Consider the following 12976-nt stretch of genomic DNA (forward strand, 5'->3'; position numbering starts at 1 on the left):
TGGGAGCAGATATGGGGTAGTATATAAGATACTGGGAGCAGATATTGGGTAGAATATAAGATACTAGGAGCAGATATGGGGTAGTATATAAGAGGTACTGGGAGCAGATATGGGTAGTATATAAGATACTGGGAGCAAATATGGGGTAGTATATAAGATACTGGGAGCAGATATGGGGTAGTATATAATATATTAGGAGCAGATATGGGGTAGTATATAAGATACTGGGAGCAGATATTGGGTAGTATATAAGATACTAGGAGCAGATATGGGGTAGTATATAAGAGGTACTGGGAGCAGATATGGGTAGTATATAAGATACTGGGAGCAAATATGGGGTATTATATAATATACTGGGAGCAGATATGGGGTAGTATATAAGATACTGGGAGCAGATATTGGGTAGAATATAAGATACTAGGAGCAGATATGGGGTAGTATATAAGAGGTACTGGGAGCAGATATGGGTAGTATATAAGATACTGGGAGCAAATATGGGGTAGTATATAAGATACTGGGAGCAGATATGGGGTATTATATAATATACTGGGAATAGATATGGGTAGTATATAAGATACTGGGAGCAGATATGGGGTAGTATATAAGATACTGGGAGCAGATATGGGGTAGTATATAATATATTAGGAGCAGATATGGGGTAGTATATAAGAGATACTGGGAGCAGATATGGGGTAGTATATAAGATACTGGGAGCAAATATGGGGTAGTATATAAAATACTTGGAGCAGATATGGGGTATTATATAATATACTGGGAGCAGATATGGGGTAGTATATAAGATACTGGGAGCAGATATGGGGAAGTATATAAGAGATACTGGGAGCAGATATGGGTAGTATATAAGATACTGGGAGCAGATATGGGGTAGTATATAAGATACTGGGAGCAGATATGGGGTAGTATATAAGATACTAGGAACAGATATGGGGAAGTATATAAGAGATACTGGGAGCAGATATGGGTAGTATATAAGATACTGGGAGCAGATATGGGGTAGTATATAAGATACTGGGAGCAGATATGGGGTAGTATATAAGAGATACTGGGAGCAGATATGGGTAGTATATAAGATACTGGGAGCAGATATGGGGTAGTATATAAGATACTGGGAGCAGATATGGGATAGTATATAAGATACTGATATAGAAGGATAGGACAGATATGAGGAAATATACAAGACAAATGTAGCCAAAGTTGGGGGAGCAAGACATATTGTATGGTACAAATATGAGCATCAGAGGCTGGGGGACAACATCACATTAGTGCATAGTAGAATCATATTTATTAGTGTATTATGCTTCATTATAATGTAGACTGCATGGAGCAATTCATTGTCTGTACTGCGAGAAGGCCTTCCTACACACACACACACACACACACACACACACACACACACACACACACACGCCTAGGGCCTGGTGAGAAAAGTTACACCTTTATTTAAAAAAAAAAAAAAAAAAATCATGATTAATATGGTTTCAGCAACAATGTGCTTGGCTTACCTCATTACTGTCTCTGTAGATAATGGCACTTGGACCCAGCTCTGGCTTGTATCTGAATACCATGAACAGGGCTCCTTGTACGATTACCTGAACCGCAACACAGTAACTATTGGGGGAGTGATGAAATTGGCCCTATCCATTGTCAGCGGGCTGGCACATCTTCACATGGAAATAGTTGGCACTCGAGGTATGTCATCAATATGTCAGCACAAAATCTAAAATGCAAGTTTATATGAATGAAGAATCATTTAGTATGATTTATACATGTATAGTATAGGGTTGGGATCATTTGGTCTATTGCATTATGGTAGAAAGTCATTAGGTCGAATCCATTAGGTCGACATGCTAAAAGGTCGACATGATTCTAGGTCGACATGGGAAAAGGTCGACATGATTATAGGTCGAAAGGTCATTAGTTCGACAGGTCATTAGTTCGACAAGGTCATTAGTTCGACATTGTCTATGTCGACATTCACAAGGTCGACATGGGGTTTTTCACTGTTTTTTTACCTGAATGTCAACACAGTCGACATGGACACAGTTTAAAGTGCACTGCATCCCCTCGCATCGCTCGCTGCGCTCGCTATGCGTCGGGCACGGTGCCTCGCTACGCTCGGCACACTATTTTATTCTCCCACCACGCCCTAGTGGATGGTAGGGCATGAAATACCGCCTGTCGGCACATGTTGGCTCAAAAAACAGTGAAAAACTCCATGTCGACCTTGTGAATGTTGACATAGACAATGTCGAACTAATGACCTTGTCGAACTAATGACCTGTCGAACTAATGACCTTTCGAACTAGAATCATGTCGACCTTTTCCCATGTCGACCTAGAGTCATGTCGACCTTTTAGCATGTCGACCTAATGGATTCGACCTAATGACTTTCTACCATAATGCAGTAGACCAAATGACCGCATCCCATAGTATATTATGTAACTATTAAGGCTGATTGGTTGCTAGGGGTAACTTTAACTTGCTACTATATTATAGTTTACTAGTCTTAAGGCAAGTCCGATGGACGGGCAAAAGTTTATGCTTATGCAATTCTCAAAAGTTTTGTAAAGTATAAATGTTTTTCATTTAATGGACCCTTATAGGCCTTTAACCCCTTCGGTGGAATGGCCGGAAATTTCTCGGGCTGAGCTGCGCTGCAGGAGCTGGCTCTTCTGAGAAATTTCCCGGCATGCCACTGTAAAAAGAAAGGTTACGCCAGTGGTGCCTCCAGCAGTGAACCACTGGTGCACCACCATCCCCCATGTCTCATCCCCCTGGTGGATCGGGGACGCTCTGGGAGGATCAGGGCCACATGGGGAGAATTAGGGCTGCTCGGTTAGGTTTGGCCGTTCATTCGTGTGTGCGGGCATCCAAACACAGGAATGCCCGAACAGACAAACGGCTGAGCACCCGAACACCTGAGTGCTCCCAAGTCCCCCCAAGTGGCCCCGAACTTCTCCAAGTGGACGCAAACAGCCGAACCTGGCAGTAGCAGCCCCAGGGGATCAGGGGACCATTCTGTGGTGAGTATTTCTGTGAGAGGACAAACCTGCCCTGGTGGGTTTGTCTTGCCTCAGGAAAACCCACCACTCAAGGGGTTATGGGTCCACTTAAGGGAATCTGTTTATTGTGTGGTATTCAGTGCCGTCAAGGAGGGGGGGCAGGTACTTTTTGCCCCCTCCCCCGCTGCAGAGACTGGGCAGTGGGAGTAGAGAGCAGAGGCTGCCGCAGAAGCACAGCCTCCCTCCCCTGCTCAGCACACGCTGCTCAGTGAACACAGCCTGCACCTCCTGTAATTTTTTTTTAACAGGGGCGTGGTCACGTCCCCTCCAGATGGCCATGCCCTTTGTTTTTGCCAGGGCCTGGCTGCACTTTCAGCGGCCCTGGTTGTATTGAGAAAGTTATAAACTTTCCAAGGACATATCACGATGCATGAAAACAACAGAAATAGCATGGACCCTTATGACAACACCCTTATGGGTTTGTTCGATTAAACCCATCTTCGAGCTTAGATTGTCCCGTAAGATGACATGGTAGTGTGCAAAGTTTGAAGACGATTAGTTAAAGCGTTAGAGAATTATCGTGGAACGTACACACACACACACACACACACACACAAACATCATTCAATTATACTTATGTTGATTTTATTAAAACCATTTATGGAGCACATGTCTAGTCATATTATATATTTAAATAGAAAGTATGATTTTGAACGCTGTGATTCTAATTCTATTCCATTTGTATGTCCCCAGGTAAGCCAGCTATAGCACATAGGGATCTGAAATCCAAAAATATTCTAGTGAAGAAAAATGAGACATGCGCTATTGCTGACTTGGGTCTTGCAGTGAAACACGATTCAATAACAAACACTATAGACATCCCGCAAAATCCGAGAGTGGGGACCAAACGGTAATAAGACCTACAGTATGTATGCAGGGTTTCTGCCTTTAACAAGAGCACATCTCCCACACACAGGCGGAGCAGACAATTTATGGCTAAACCAATGTTCAGAGGAATAAGCCGCTACGTTTGCTGGGAACTAATGAGAACACTGCGGCATAGCCTTTGATTTGTGTTGCACTGTGCAGATTATACAGATGTGTCATCATGCACCCAGCCGCCATATGGGGGGTGTTCTGTTTGACTTGCATGGATGCTAATTTCCACCCTTGCGAGTCAACCAGAACCCGCCCTGCGAATGGTGTCCTTTGCACACCAGGTTTGTTCGCCCCGGTATGCGAATGGGTGTTTTACATTAACATCCATTCGCAGGCCAGGGGGAACCTCCCACATCAGGATGTGGTGCATGCACGCATATATAAAGTGACTCTCACCCATGAAACACTAAGCGTTCCCATGGTCGAGTACCCCACCACCACCTGCCCCCTCCCTGCCCACCGCCTGCAATGTTGGGTGCGTGCACCCGGCAAACAGTCGGTTCACCGTGGCCGCATGTACCTGGCGTATGCACATGCACAGAAATGCAGCTGCGCATACGCCAAACATCGGTCCCCGTGCGAACGTCCGTCCGTTGCGAACAGACCAGAATAAGGTCCCATGTGTATGGTGTCAGTGAGCCGCCATGCGCCATGCGAGCCAGCTCACACTAAGCATATTTTTTTGTCTTAGGGGCTTATTCACAGGGGCCAGTGATCAGGTAGACGCCACCCCACTATAGTGAAATCCCACCTTGCAAAGTAATATGCACGCTGTGCGAATCTTTGTGTGTGTGCTTCACAGCCGAGTGAAAATCTCCAAAAAAGGGATTGCTATGGGGCCTCTTGAGATACATCTACGCACCTGGGCGGCCCGATAACTTGCTATCTGCTGATCAGCATAATCTTCACACAGAAAAAAAGTTAGGATAGTCCGCGCCAACAGACTTCAGCACTGTAGACACCAGGGATTACCAATCCCAAAGCACACGATCCAGATACACAAAAGGGCGAATACACTTGCGATGTCTGAATATGAATGGCGATCTCTCTGTACCCAGATAGATGTGAGTGAATATTCCTCCACCAATGAGATAACCAGAGACAGGGCCGAGACAAGGTCAATTGAGTAATGTATAACCAACCCCTGCAACTGACCTCTCTGCTGTGCCCTATAGGCATATAAAGGTGGTGATTCTCCAATCACCACCAGTCCAGGGTTGATGAAAAAAAGCACTTTAATTCCAATCACAGATGATCCAAACAGGCGATAACAATAAAAAAAATTGTTAAAAAGTTAAAAAAAGGCACTGATGGGGTCCAAAGGGGACCGGGTGAGGTAGAGGTGGTCGGAAACTTTTTTTCCCCTTTGGACCCCATCAGTGCCTTTTTTTAACTTTTTAACAATTTTTTTATTGTTAATCGCCTGTTTGGATCATCTGTGATTGGAATTAAAGTGCTTTTTTTCATCAACCCTGGACTGGTGGTTATTGGGACACTTTCGACCTGAGGGACGTGAAAGAAACCTTTACATGCCCATAGGGCACCTGCATAAGGTGAGCTCTGATCTAATTGAAATTAACAAGATGGATATATTGGATTAAAGAAACCTTTATATGCCTATAGGGCACAGCAGAGAGGTCAGTTGCGGTGATACCCCCGTTGGTTATACATTACTCAATTGACCTTGTCTCGGCCCTGTTTCTGGTTATCTCATTGGTGAAGGAATATTCACTCACATCTATCTGGGTACAGAGAGATCGCCATTCATATTCAGACATCGCAAGTGTATTCGCCCTTTTGTGTATCTTGATCAGCATAATGATTGTATAGATATGTGCACAGGAGCATTAGCAAATGTCACAAAACGCTCCTACAACGCTCCAGCAAATGTCAAATTGGGAGGTCACAACTTATGTACAGTTTAATATTTAAAGAGCCAGCCTCCCGATATAAGGTCTTACTCAGGGAGCTATTTCTAGTTCACTAAGTCATGGGGTCATAAGGGACCAAGCTGGGTACACACTACTTGGCTGAACGGGAGCACTAAATACGATCAGCCAAGTGATCGGTAATATGTGTACCCAGCTTAATCCAAATGCCTCTATTACCCCATTGAGTCAAACAGATTAACCTTTGTAAATACAGGTAACTCTTACATGATAACCTGGACCATAGACCATCATATTTATTGTTATTGACAAAAAGGTTTGCCTCTTTATAGATATAGAACAGGTATTGTATGACCGGGGGTTCTGTACAAGTCCTGTCCCATCATTCCCTCCCATACCAGCTGGGATTTGTAGCGGTACAACAGCTGCCAGTTATAATGTCATTGCAAAAAACAACAAAGGGCCTGTGGCTAGCCTAGGCCTGCGCGCTAGGCTGCATATACTCGCAGCCTAGCGAACAGGTCAGCACCGCTTCACATTTCCTCGCTAGCATGCGAGGGGATATGTACGAGAACACATCCCCGTGCATGCGGCCGAAGGGGAGTGAAATCATTCGATGGTCACATTCCACCGCTGAATACGGGGCTGGCGCTACGCCTGCGTTCCCAAGGGGGTGATACTCGCTGAAGGTGTTCGCACAGGAGATCTGCACATGGGCGTATGTGCAGACCCTCCTCCATCAACAATGGGGCCTTATTTGGACCCATACGAATGGGTCTGAATGGGCCTCAAAGTTTCCTAGTTTAAATCTTAAATATAATATAAGAAATAATATAAGATATATATAGAAATAGCCACAACACTAGCAAGCATTACTGTCCATATGAATTAACGATGTCCTTTCAGCACTAAGCAGATTTGTTGTTTTCCCTGATCTCTATAAACATGTTGTTTTTCTTTCATCGCTAGGTACATGGCTCCGGAATTACTGGACGATTCTATAAAAATGAATCACTTTGAGTCATTCAAATGCGCAGACATCTACTCACTCGGCCTGGTATACTGGGAAATAGCACGGAGATGTTCTGTGGGCGGTAAGTGTCTTCTTTGTCTATGTTTTATTAATTCTCTCTTATTATATTTACTACCCTGTTCCTGTTATTATTTGTACTGCATAAAAGCTATTGAGATATCTGCCGCTTTATTCTGAACAACGGAAAATTGTCCTTGTATCATAACCTAATGAATAGAGCGTTTTAGGATATTGTAAGTGCCATCTGATGTAAATAAATGGGTGGGGATTGTGTGGGGTCAGCAGAAATAGGACCTTCATTAAAGAGTACCTAATAAATACTGTATTTTACTCTTTTCTGGTTTCCTATGCAAGAGGCTCCCAGGTTTAAAAAGGAATTTATTGGTCAGTAAACCTAAATATTCTAGCGTTAATCAAGGTCTGTAACGGGGGGACGGCGACAGCCTGACAGGTACCGGCTACAGCGGGCACAGACGAGCCACCGCAGCTGCATGTCCCCACACAGCAGCAGTCCACGGATCCTCCGTGCACCCAGTCACTGGCGGCTCCCAAAGCCCACCGTCCCCTCTACCTATCCACCCCTGCCTCCGCTTCAATGCTAGCACCCCCCACCGCCACATCCTACCCAGTCCACCTCCTTGTCAAGTACACACAGAGGGCAGCAGCTTAGCAGCACAGAGGCAACCTCCGGGGCTGGGGGGGGGGGGGGGATAGGTAGCATATAGTATACAGTATAGAGAACCATAAGTACCAGCATGCAGGTTATTAAAGGGCACCCTGGTACCTGCAATTCCACCAGTAAACAAATATCACAATAAAGACAGAACACACACACACCTTGACAGTTAATCTTAAATAAAGCACACTTGCACACTCATACTTACACACATACTTACCTACATCCCACGTAGCCCTTCGATCCTCTTCTCCAGTAGAATCAATAGTGTACCTGTATACTGTATCTGCTGTTGCATTAGCCATTAGCGGCCAACCCTATCTCGTTCCAGACCCCAGATTCCATTGAAGACAGCTGAAAATAGATAAATATTACTCTGTGTGCACTCTGATCTCATAATCGCTCTGTCGGGTAATAGGATACATTTACTAAAGCTTCTAAAATTGGTATTGTTCCTCATACCAACCAATCATTTCTGTATTGCATCCTAGAAAATGTTAGACATCATCTGATTGGTTGCAATGGGCACCATCCCCTCTTCATATGTATATATACACATACACCATTATTTTGCTTTCTCCTGTTTCAGGTGTTGTGGATGAATACCAGTTGCCTTACTATGACATTGTGCCTTCTGATCCTTCATTGGAAGATATGAGAAAGGCTGTTTGTGAACAGAAGCTGCGACCCAACGTGCCAAACCAGTGGCAGAGCTTTGAGGTATTAGAGATCTGTATTTAAATGTATTCAATAGCAATTAAAGCTGCTGTTTAGCTTGAATGTATTTTATGACTGTATTTTACTAAGCTAAATAATATTGCATAACTTGAGTACCCCAACGTTTCCAGTCAGACCACTGGAATGTTCAGCCGACAGGACTTCTCTTTACCAACACAGCAATAAAATAGAATGTATTTTCTCCTTCAATATGATTTTTTGCACTATCATCGCTAGCTGTTTTTATGTATTTATAACAATAATTAATGATTATATTATTAATTTGATTTTTATTATTAGTAGTAGTTCATTTATTTATAAGGCGCCACAAAGTGTTCGCAGCGCCATACATAGCAAACAAAAACAAATTACAAGGTAATGTACAGGGTGTTTTTATAAAATACAGCATAAATAGGGGTATGAAAAAAGAAGGGAGATGCAGGGTGCGCTAATAAATGTGATTAGAACAACTGAATAAAATCACAGTTTATTAATAACGGTAAAAAATGCCCTTTGGGCCAAGAGTTGACATCACAGTATATGGATGATACATTTCATATAACAAGTAGGATGAAGTAGTGTCCCTGAAGTGGAGATTTCCAATAACGAATATAATTCCCAACGCGTTTCGTCATATAGAATGACTTCCTCAGGGGCGATGGAAGTTACACTTCATACTGTGAATCACAATAAACATAAATAAATAAAAACATACATATTTAATACAACAATTTATGCTAATCAGAAAAAAGAACACAATTCCGGACAAAGAGCAGGGTAGGAGAGGAGGACGATGGGAAGAGAAGAATCGGTGAAGATAGGGTGTAAATACTACAGTGAGTGACAACTTGAAGGAGAACTATAGCTCCACATGAAATGAGGCAGATAGATGGGAAATGGAGGACCCGCACCAAATCAGATCAGCACCAACAGAAATATATAAAGGTGACTATGAGGTCAAAAAAGGTTCATAATGAATCATACCATCAGAATTTACTGGATAGGGTCTCCTTTAAAAAGAGGTGGTTCAAACACAAATTTCAGAAAGATGATAATTCTGAAACTAAAGAGAGAAAATCTGTTCCCCTTATCCATGTAAAAAGGGTGTGAGAAACCAAGGATTTAAAAAGGTAAATTACATACCACCAGGTTGTATTAGACAAGCCACAGGGGGCAAGGTTACAAACGTCTTAAAATCAGAACAGTCCAGATCACGATATACATTCAATAGTCCCCGGCCAATCTATGGACAAATGGCCAGGTTCACGTCAAACATATAATCAGTGTACAGTTTTATACCACAATGGTCAAAGTTATCCATAGATACAGTGTGGGGGTAATCAAAAATGAATTACGTACCACTATGCTGAATAATCTACCCACTGGTGGTCGAATTTGATTTTTATTATTAGTAGTAGTTCATTTATTTATAAGGCGCCACAAAGTGTTTGCAGCGCCATACATAGCAAACAAAAACAAATTACAAGGTAATGTACAGGGTGTGTTTATAAAATACAGCATAAATAGGGGTATAGCTGGTAGAACTAAAATCAGCATCAGTTCTGAAGTAGGTGTCGAAATTGTCGAGGAGACTGAAGATGAAGTAGAGGAAGGGAAGAACAGAACAGGAGCACAGGTGAGGTAAAGAGGTAGGGTGAGTACGTGAGGAAGGAGGGCCCTACTCATAAGAGTTAACAGACTAAAAGGAGGTAGGTAGATAAACGAAAAACGATAGGATAAGTAGGAACGGATGGGAACGGATGGAGGGGTAGGGTAGGCAGCATAGGAGAAGAGAAAGAGGTTAGGAGGAGGAGGGATAGGCTAGTCGGAAGAAGTGGGTTTTGAGGGAGCGCTTGAAGGAGGTAAGGGAATCAGAAAGCCTGATGGGTGGCGGGAGGTTGTTCCAGTGCAGCATTGTATTAAAGACCCATACACACTAGACAATGTTGGTCACAATATCGACCAGTGTGTATGCTGTGCATCGTTACCGATGCGCGCTCTGGCAAGTCATTAACGACCCCCTCCCTCATCCAGTCATGATTGGATGAGGGAGGACATCATCAACGACGGCCATGCTGCAGCATGACTGTCGCCCCCGCACCCCCCACCGCCCCCTTGGTACTGGTTTTGAATATTACACTCACCATAAATAATTTAAATTGGTCCTGGACCACCAACGCAGGTCACCCCTGCAAGTGCTAGGGTTCCACTTCACACAGTTTGTGAACCCCTGGTGTATGCACTTGCCAATGCTGATCCCTCCTGCCGGGTCCCGTCGCTGCCAATGTCAGTGTCGGTGGGATTGTACTAGTGTGTACGGGCCTGAAGACGGCAAGGCCCACTTTATCTAAAACTACGTTTTTTTTTTATCCATTAAATTAAATGTGCCAGTAGTTTTGTTATGTCATTTTAATTATTGTATTTTTATTTTGATTGCAATAAAACCTTAAAGATCCAGAAGTAGGTTGTGAATATATTTTTTTTATGGTTTTTAGGCTCTTCGGGTTATGGGAAGGATAATGCGGGAGTGCTGGTATGCCAACGGTAAAGCTCGCCTGACAGCTCTCCGTATAAAGAAGACCATTGCCCAGCTTTGTGTGGATGAAGATTTCAAGCTGTAATTACACGTCTGTAAGACTACAGCACTCACAATATGTACCTGAGATTGCTTCGTAGCTATGATTCTTCTACCTCAAATGTAACAAGTGCCCGACTGGAAGATTTAAGAACAAAAGGCTTCTTGATGACAGCCGTTTGCTGACTAACTGGCCCTTTTTTTTTCGAGGACTAATACGTATATATTACAGTTAGCAAGAAAAGAGAAGGGCTGTACATTTTAAAAAAGTCAGCTCAAGAAATGATCTATACACTAAATACAGAAATACACTATTTGAACAACAGCATATGCTTAGAGTAATGATTCATTATTACATTTATTTTCTTTTTTCAAAAAAAATGTTTTTGTAACAAGATCAGCTGGGTATATACCTGATACAATAATGTTCTGTGAAAAAAAAAGTTGTTACTTGTTATTCATTAAGGACAAGATTGTGTTTTGTTCTAAGGGAATAGACTTGGCAGTTACTTAAAGGCACACTAACCTTTTTTTGTAAAAGCTTTCTTGTGATTTATCTAATTAAGCTATAAAGAAATATATTTATAGAAGAATATGTACAGAGAGGCGGTAAGTACATTCCATGACTGCAGGGCCGCCATCAGGGGGGTGCTGTGGTTACAGCTGCCCCGGGCCCAGCCTTTCTGAGAGAGAGGTAAGGGCCGGGGCCACTCATTCTACCCATCGTACCCCACTCGACTGCCTCCGCTGTGCTGCCTGCGCTCAGTGCGCTGAACAAAGCCCTGCTCACGAAGCGCAGGCTTCTTCACCTCTGGACACTAGCGGCCACTTAAAATGTGGCACTGGCTGGTGAGCCAATCAGAGCTTGCGTACCGGCAACAGCTCTGATTGGCTAACGGTGCGCAAGATCTGATTGGCTCACCAGCCGGTGCCACATTTTAAGTGTGTCCAGAGGTGAAGAAGCCTGCGCTTCGTGAGCAGGGCTTTGTTCAGCGAGCACAGGCAGCACAGCGGAAGGGGGGTGGTGGACCAAGAGCCGGGCGGTAAGTGAAGTGAGGGGGTGCCGGGACTACAAATATGTCCTGGGCCCCAAAATTGCTAGTGGCAGCCCTGTGTGTCTGCTACAAACAGTACTTATACAGCCCACCATTGTGCTCATTTTCCAGGTGGTACCTTTTCCCAGTGATGCATCTATAATGGAAGCTGTATACAGTCATTGGGTCGATATACCAAATGTCGACATGCATTGTGTTGACCACTGAAGGTCGACATGGCTTAGGATGACACCCAAAATAGGTTGACGTGCTTACTGTCGACATGGATGGGAGGTTGACTCAAGCATTAGGTCGGCAGTGTCTCTAGGTCGACAGTGAAAGGGTTGACATGGGGTTTTTCAATATTTTATCAGCCAACATGTACAGGCGGTATTTCATGCCCTACCATCCACTGAGACATGGAGGGAGAATAGAATGGTGTGCCCACTGTGCCATGAAGCATGGTGGGTGCAGCCAAGGGAAGCGGTGCACCGACACGGTGTCCATGACTATGTCGACATTCGGGACAAAAGAGTGGCAAACCCGTGTTGACCTTTTGACTGTCAACCTAGACACTGTCGACCTAATTTTTGTGTCGACCTTCCATCCGTGTTGACCTTGCGTTGACCTAAGCCATGTTGACCTTCAGTGGTCGACCCAATGCATGTCGATCTTAGGTCGGTCGACGCAACAACCCATACCCATAGAAGCATTGTGGGTAAGGCAAATGGTCTGTGATTTCTTTAAAATAAGATAAATACGCTGTAAATATGGCAAAGATAGGCACCATGTATACTGATATCGCTGGAAACGCGGGGGGGGGGGGGGACTCTGGCAAAGTGAGCCAGCGTCATGGAGGAAGGGAGCCCACATAATTTACCCAGGGGCCCTATCCTGTCTTAAAACGCCGCTGCCTTATTCTGTATATGTGTCGATATGACCTTTATTTGTCCATGTTCCCAGCTGTAGGTGGAAGCCGGCTACACGCGAGTTCACAACGATTTCCCTTGCACCCCTGAGCGGACGATATAATGTACAGTATACACACTGATAGATATTGTTAACGATATTGTTCAGTGATGTCATCTTG

The 12976-nt window shown here is 43.8% G+C and overlaps 1 protein-coding gene across 1 annotated transcript in view; it reads left to right on the plus strand.

Annotated features, from left to right (window-relative positions):
* The window catches only part of ACVR1C (activin A receptor type 1C), a 102169-nt gene extending 90513 nt beyond the window's left edge, over positions 1-11656 (plus strand). The window contains exons 5-9 of the mRNA XM_083154021.1: positions 1543-1710; positions 3777-3933; positions 6821-6945; positions 8150-8280; positions 10773-11656. Coding sequence (XP_083010147.1) covers positions 1543-1710; positions 3777-3933; positions 6821-6945; positions 8150-8280; positions 10773-10898 — 707 coding nt within the window. The 3' untranslated portion in view covers positions 10899-11656. The remainder of the gene's footprint in view (positions 1-1542; positions 1711-3776; positions 3934-6820; positions 6946-8149; positions 8281-10772) is intronic.
* The last annotated feature ends 1320 nt before the right edge of the window (positions 11657-12976 follow it).

This window comes from Crinia signifera, chromosome 7 (genome assembly GCF_055691185.1).
Source record: "Crinia signifera chromosome 7, ASM5569118v1, whole genome shotgun sequence".
NCBI lineage: Eukaryota > Metazoa > Chordata > Amphibia > Anura > Myobatrachidae > Crinia > Crinia signifera.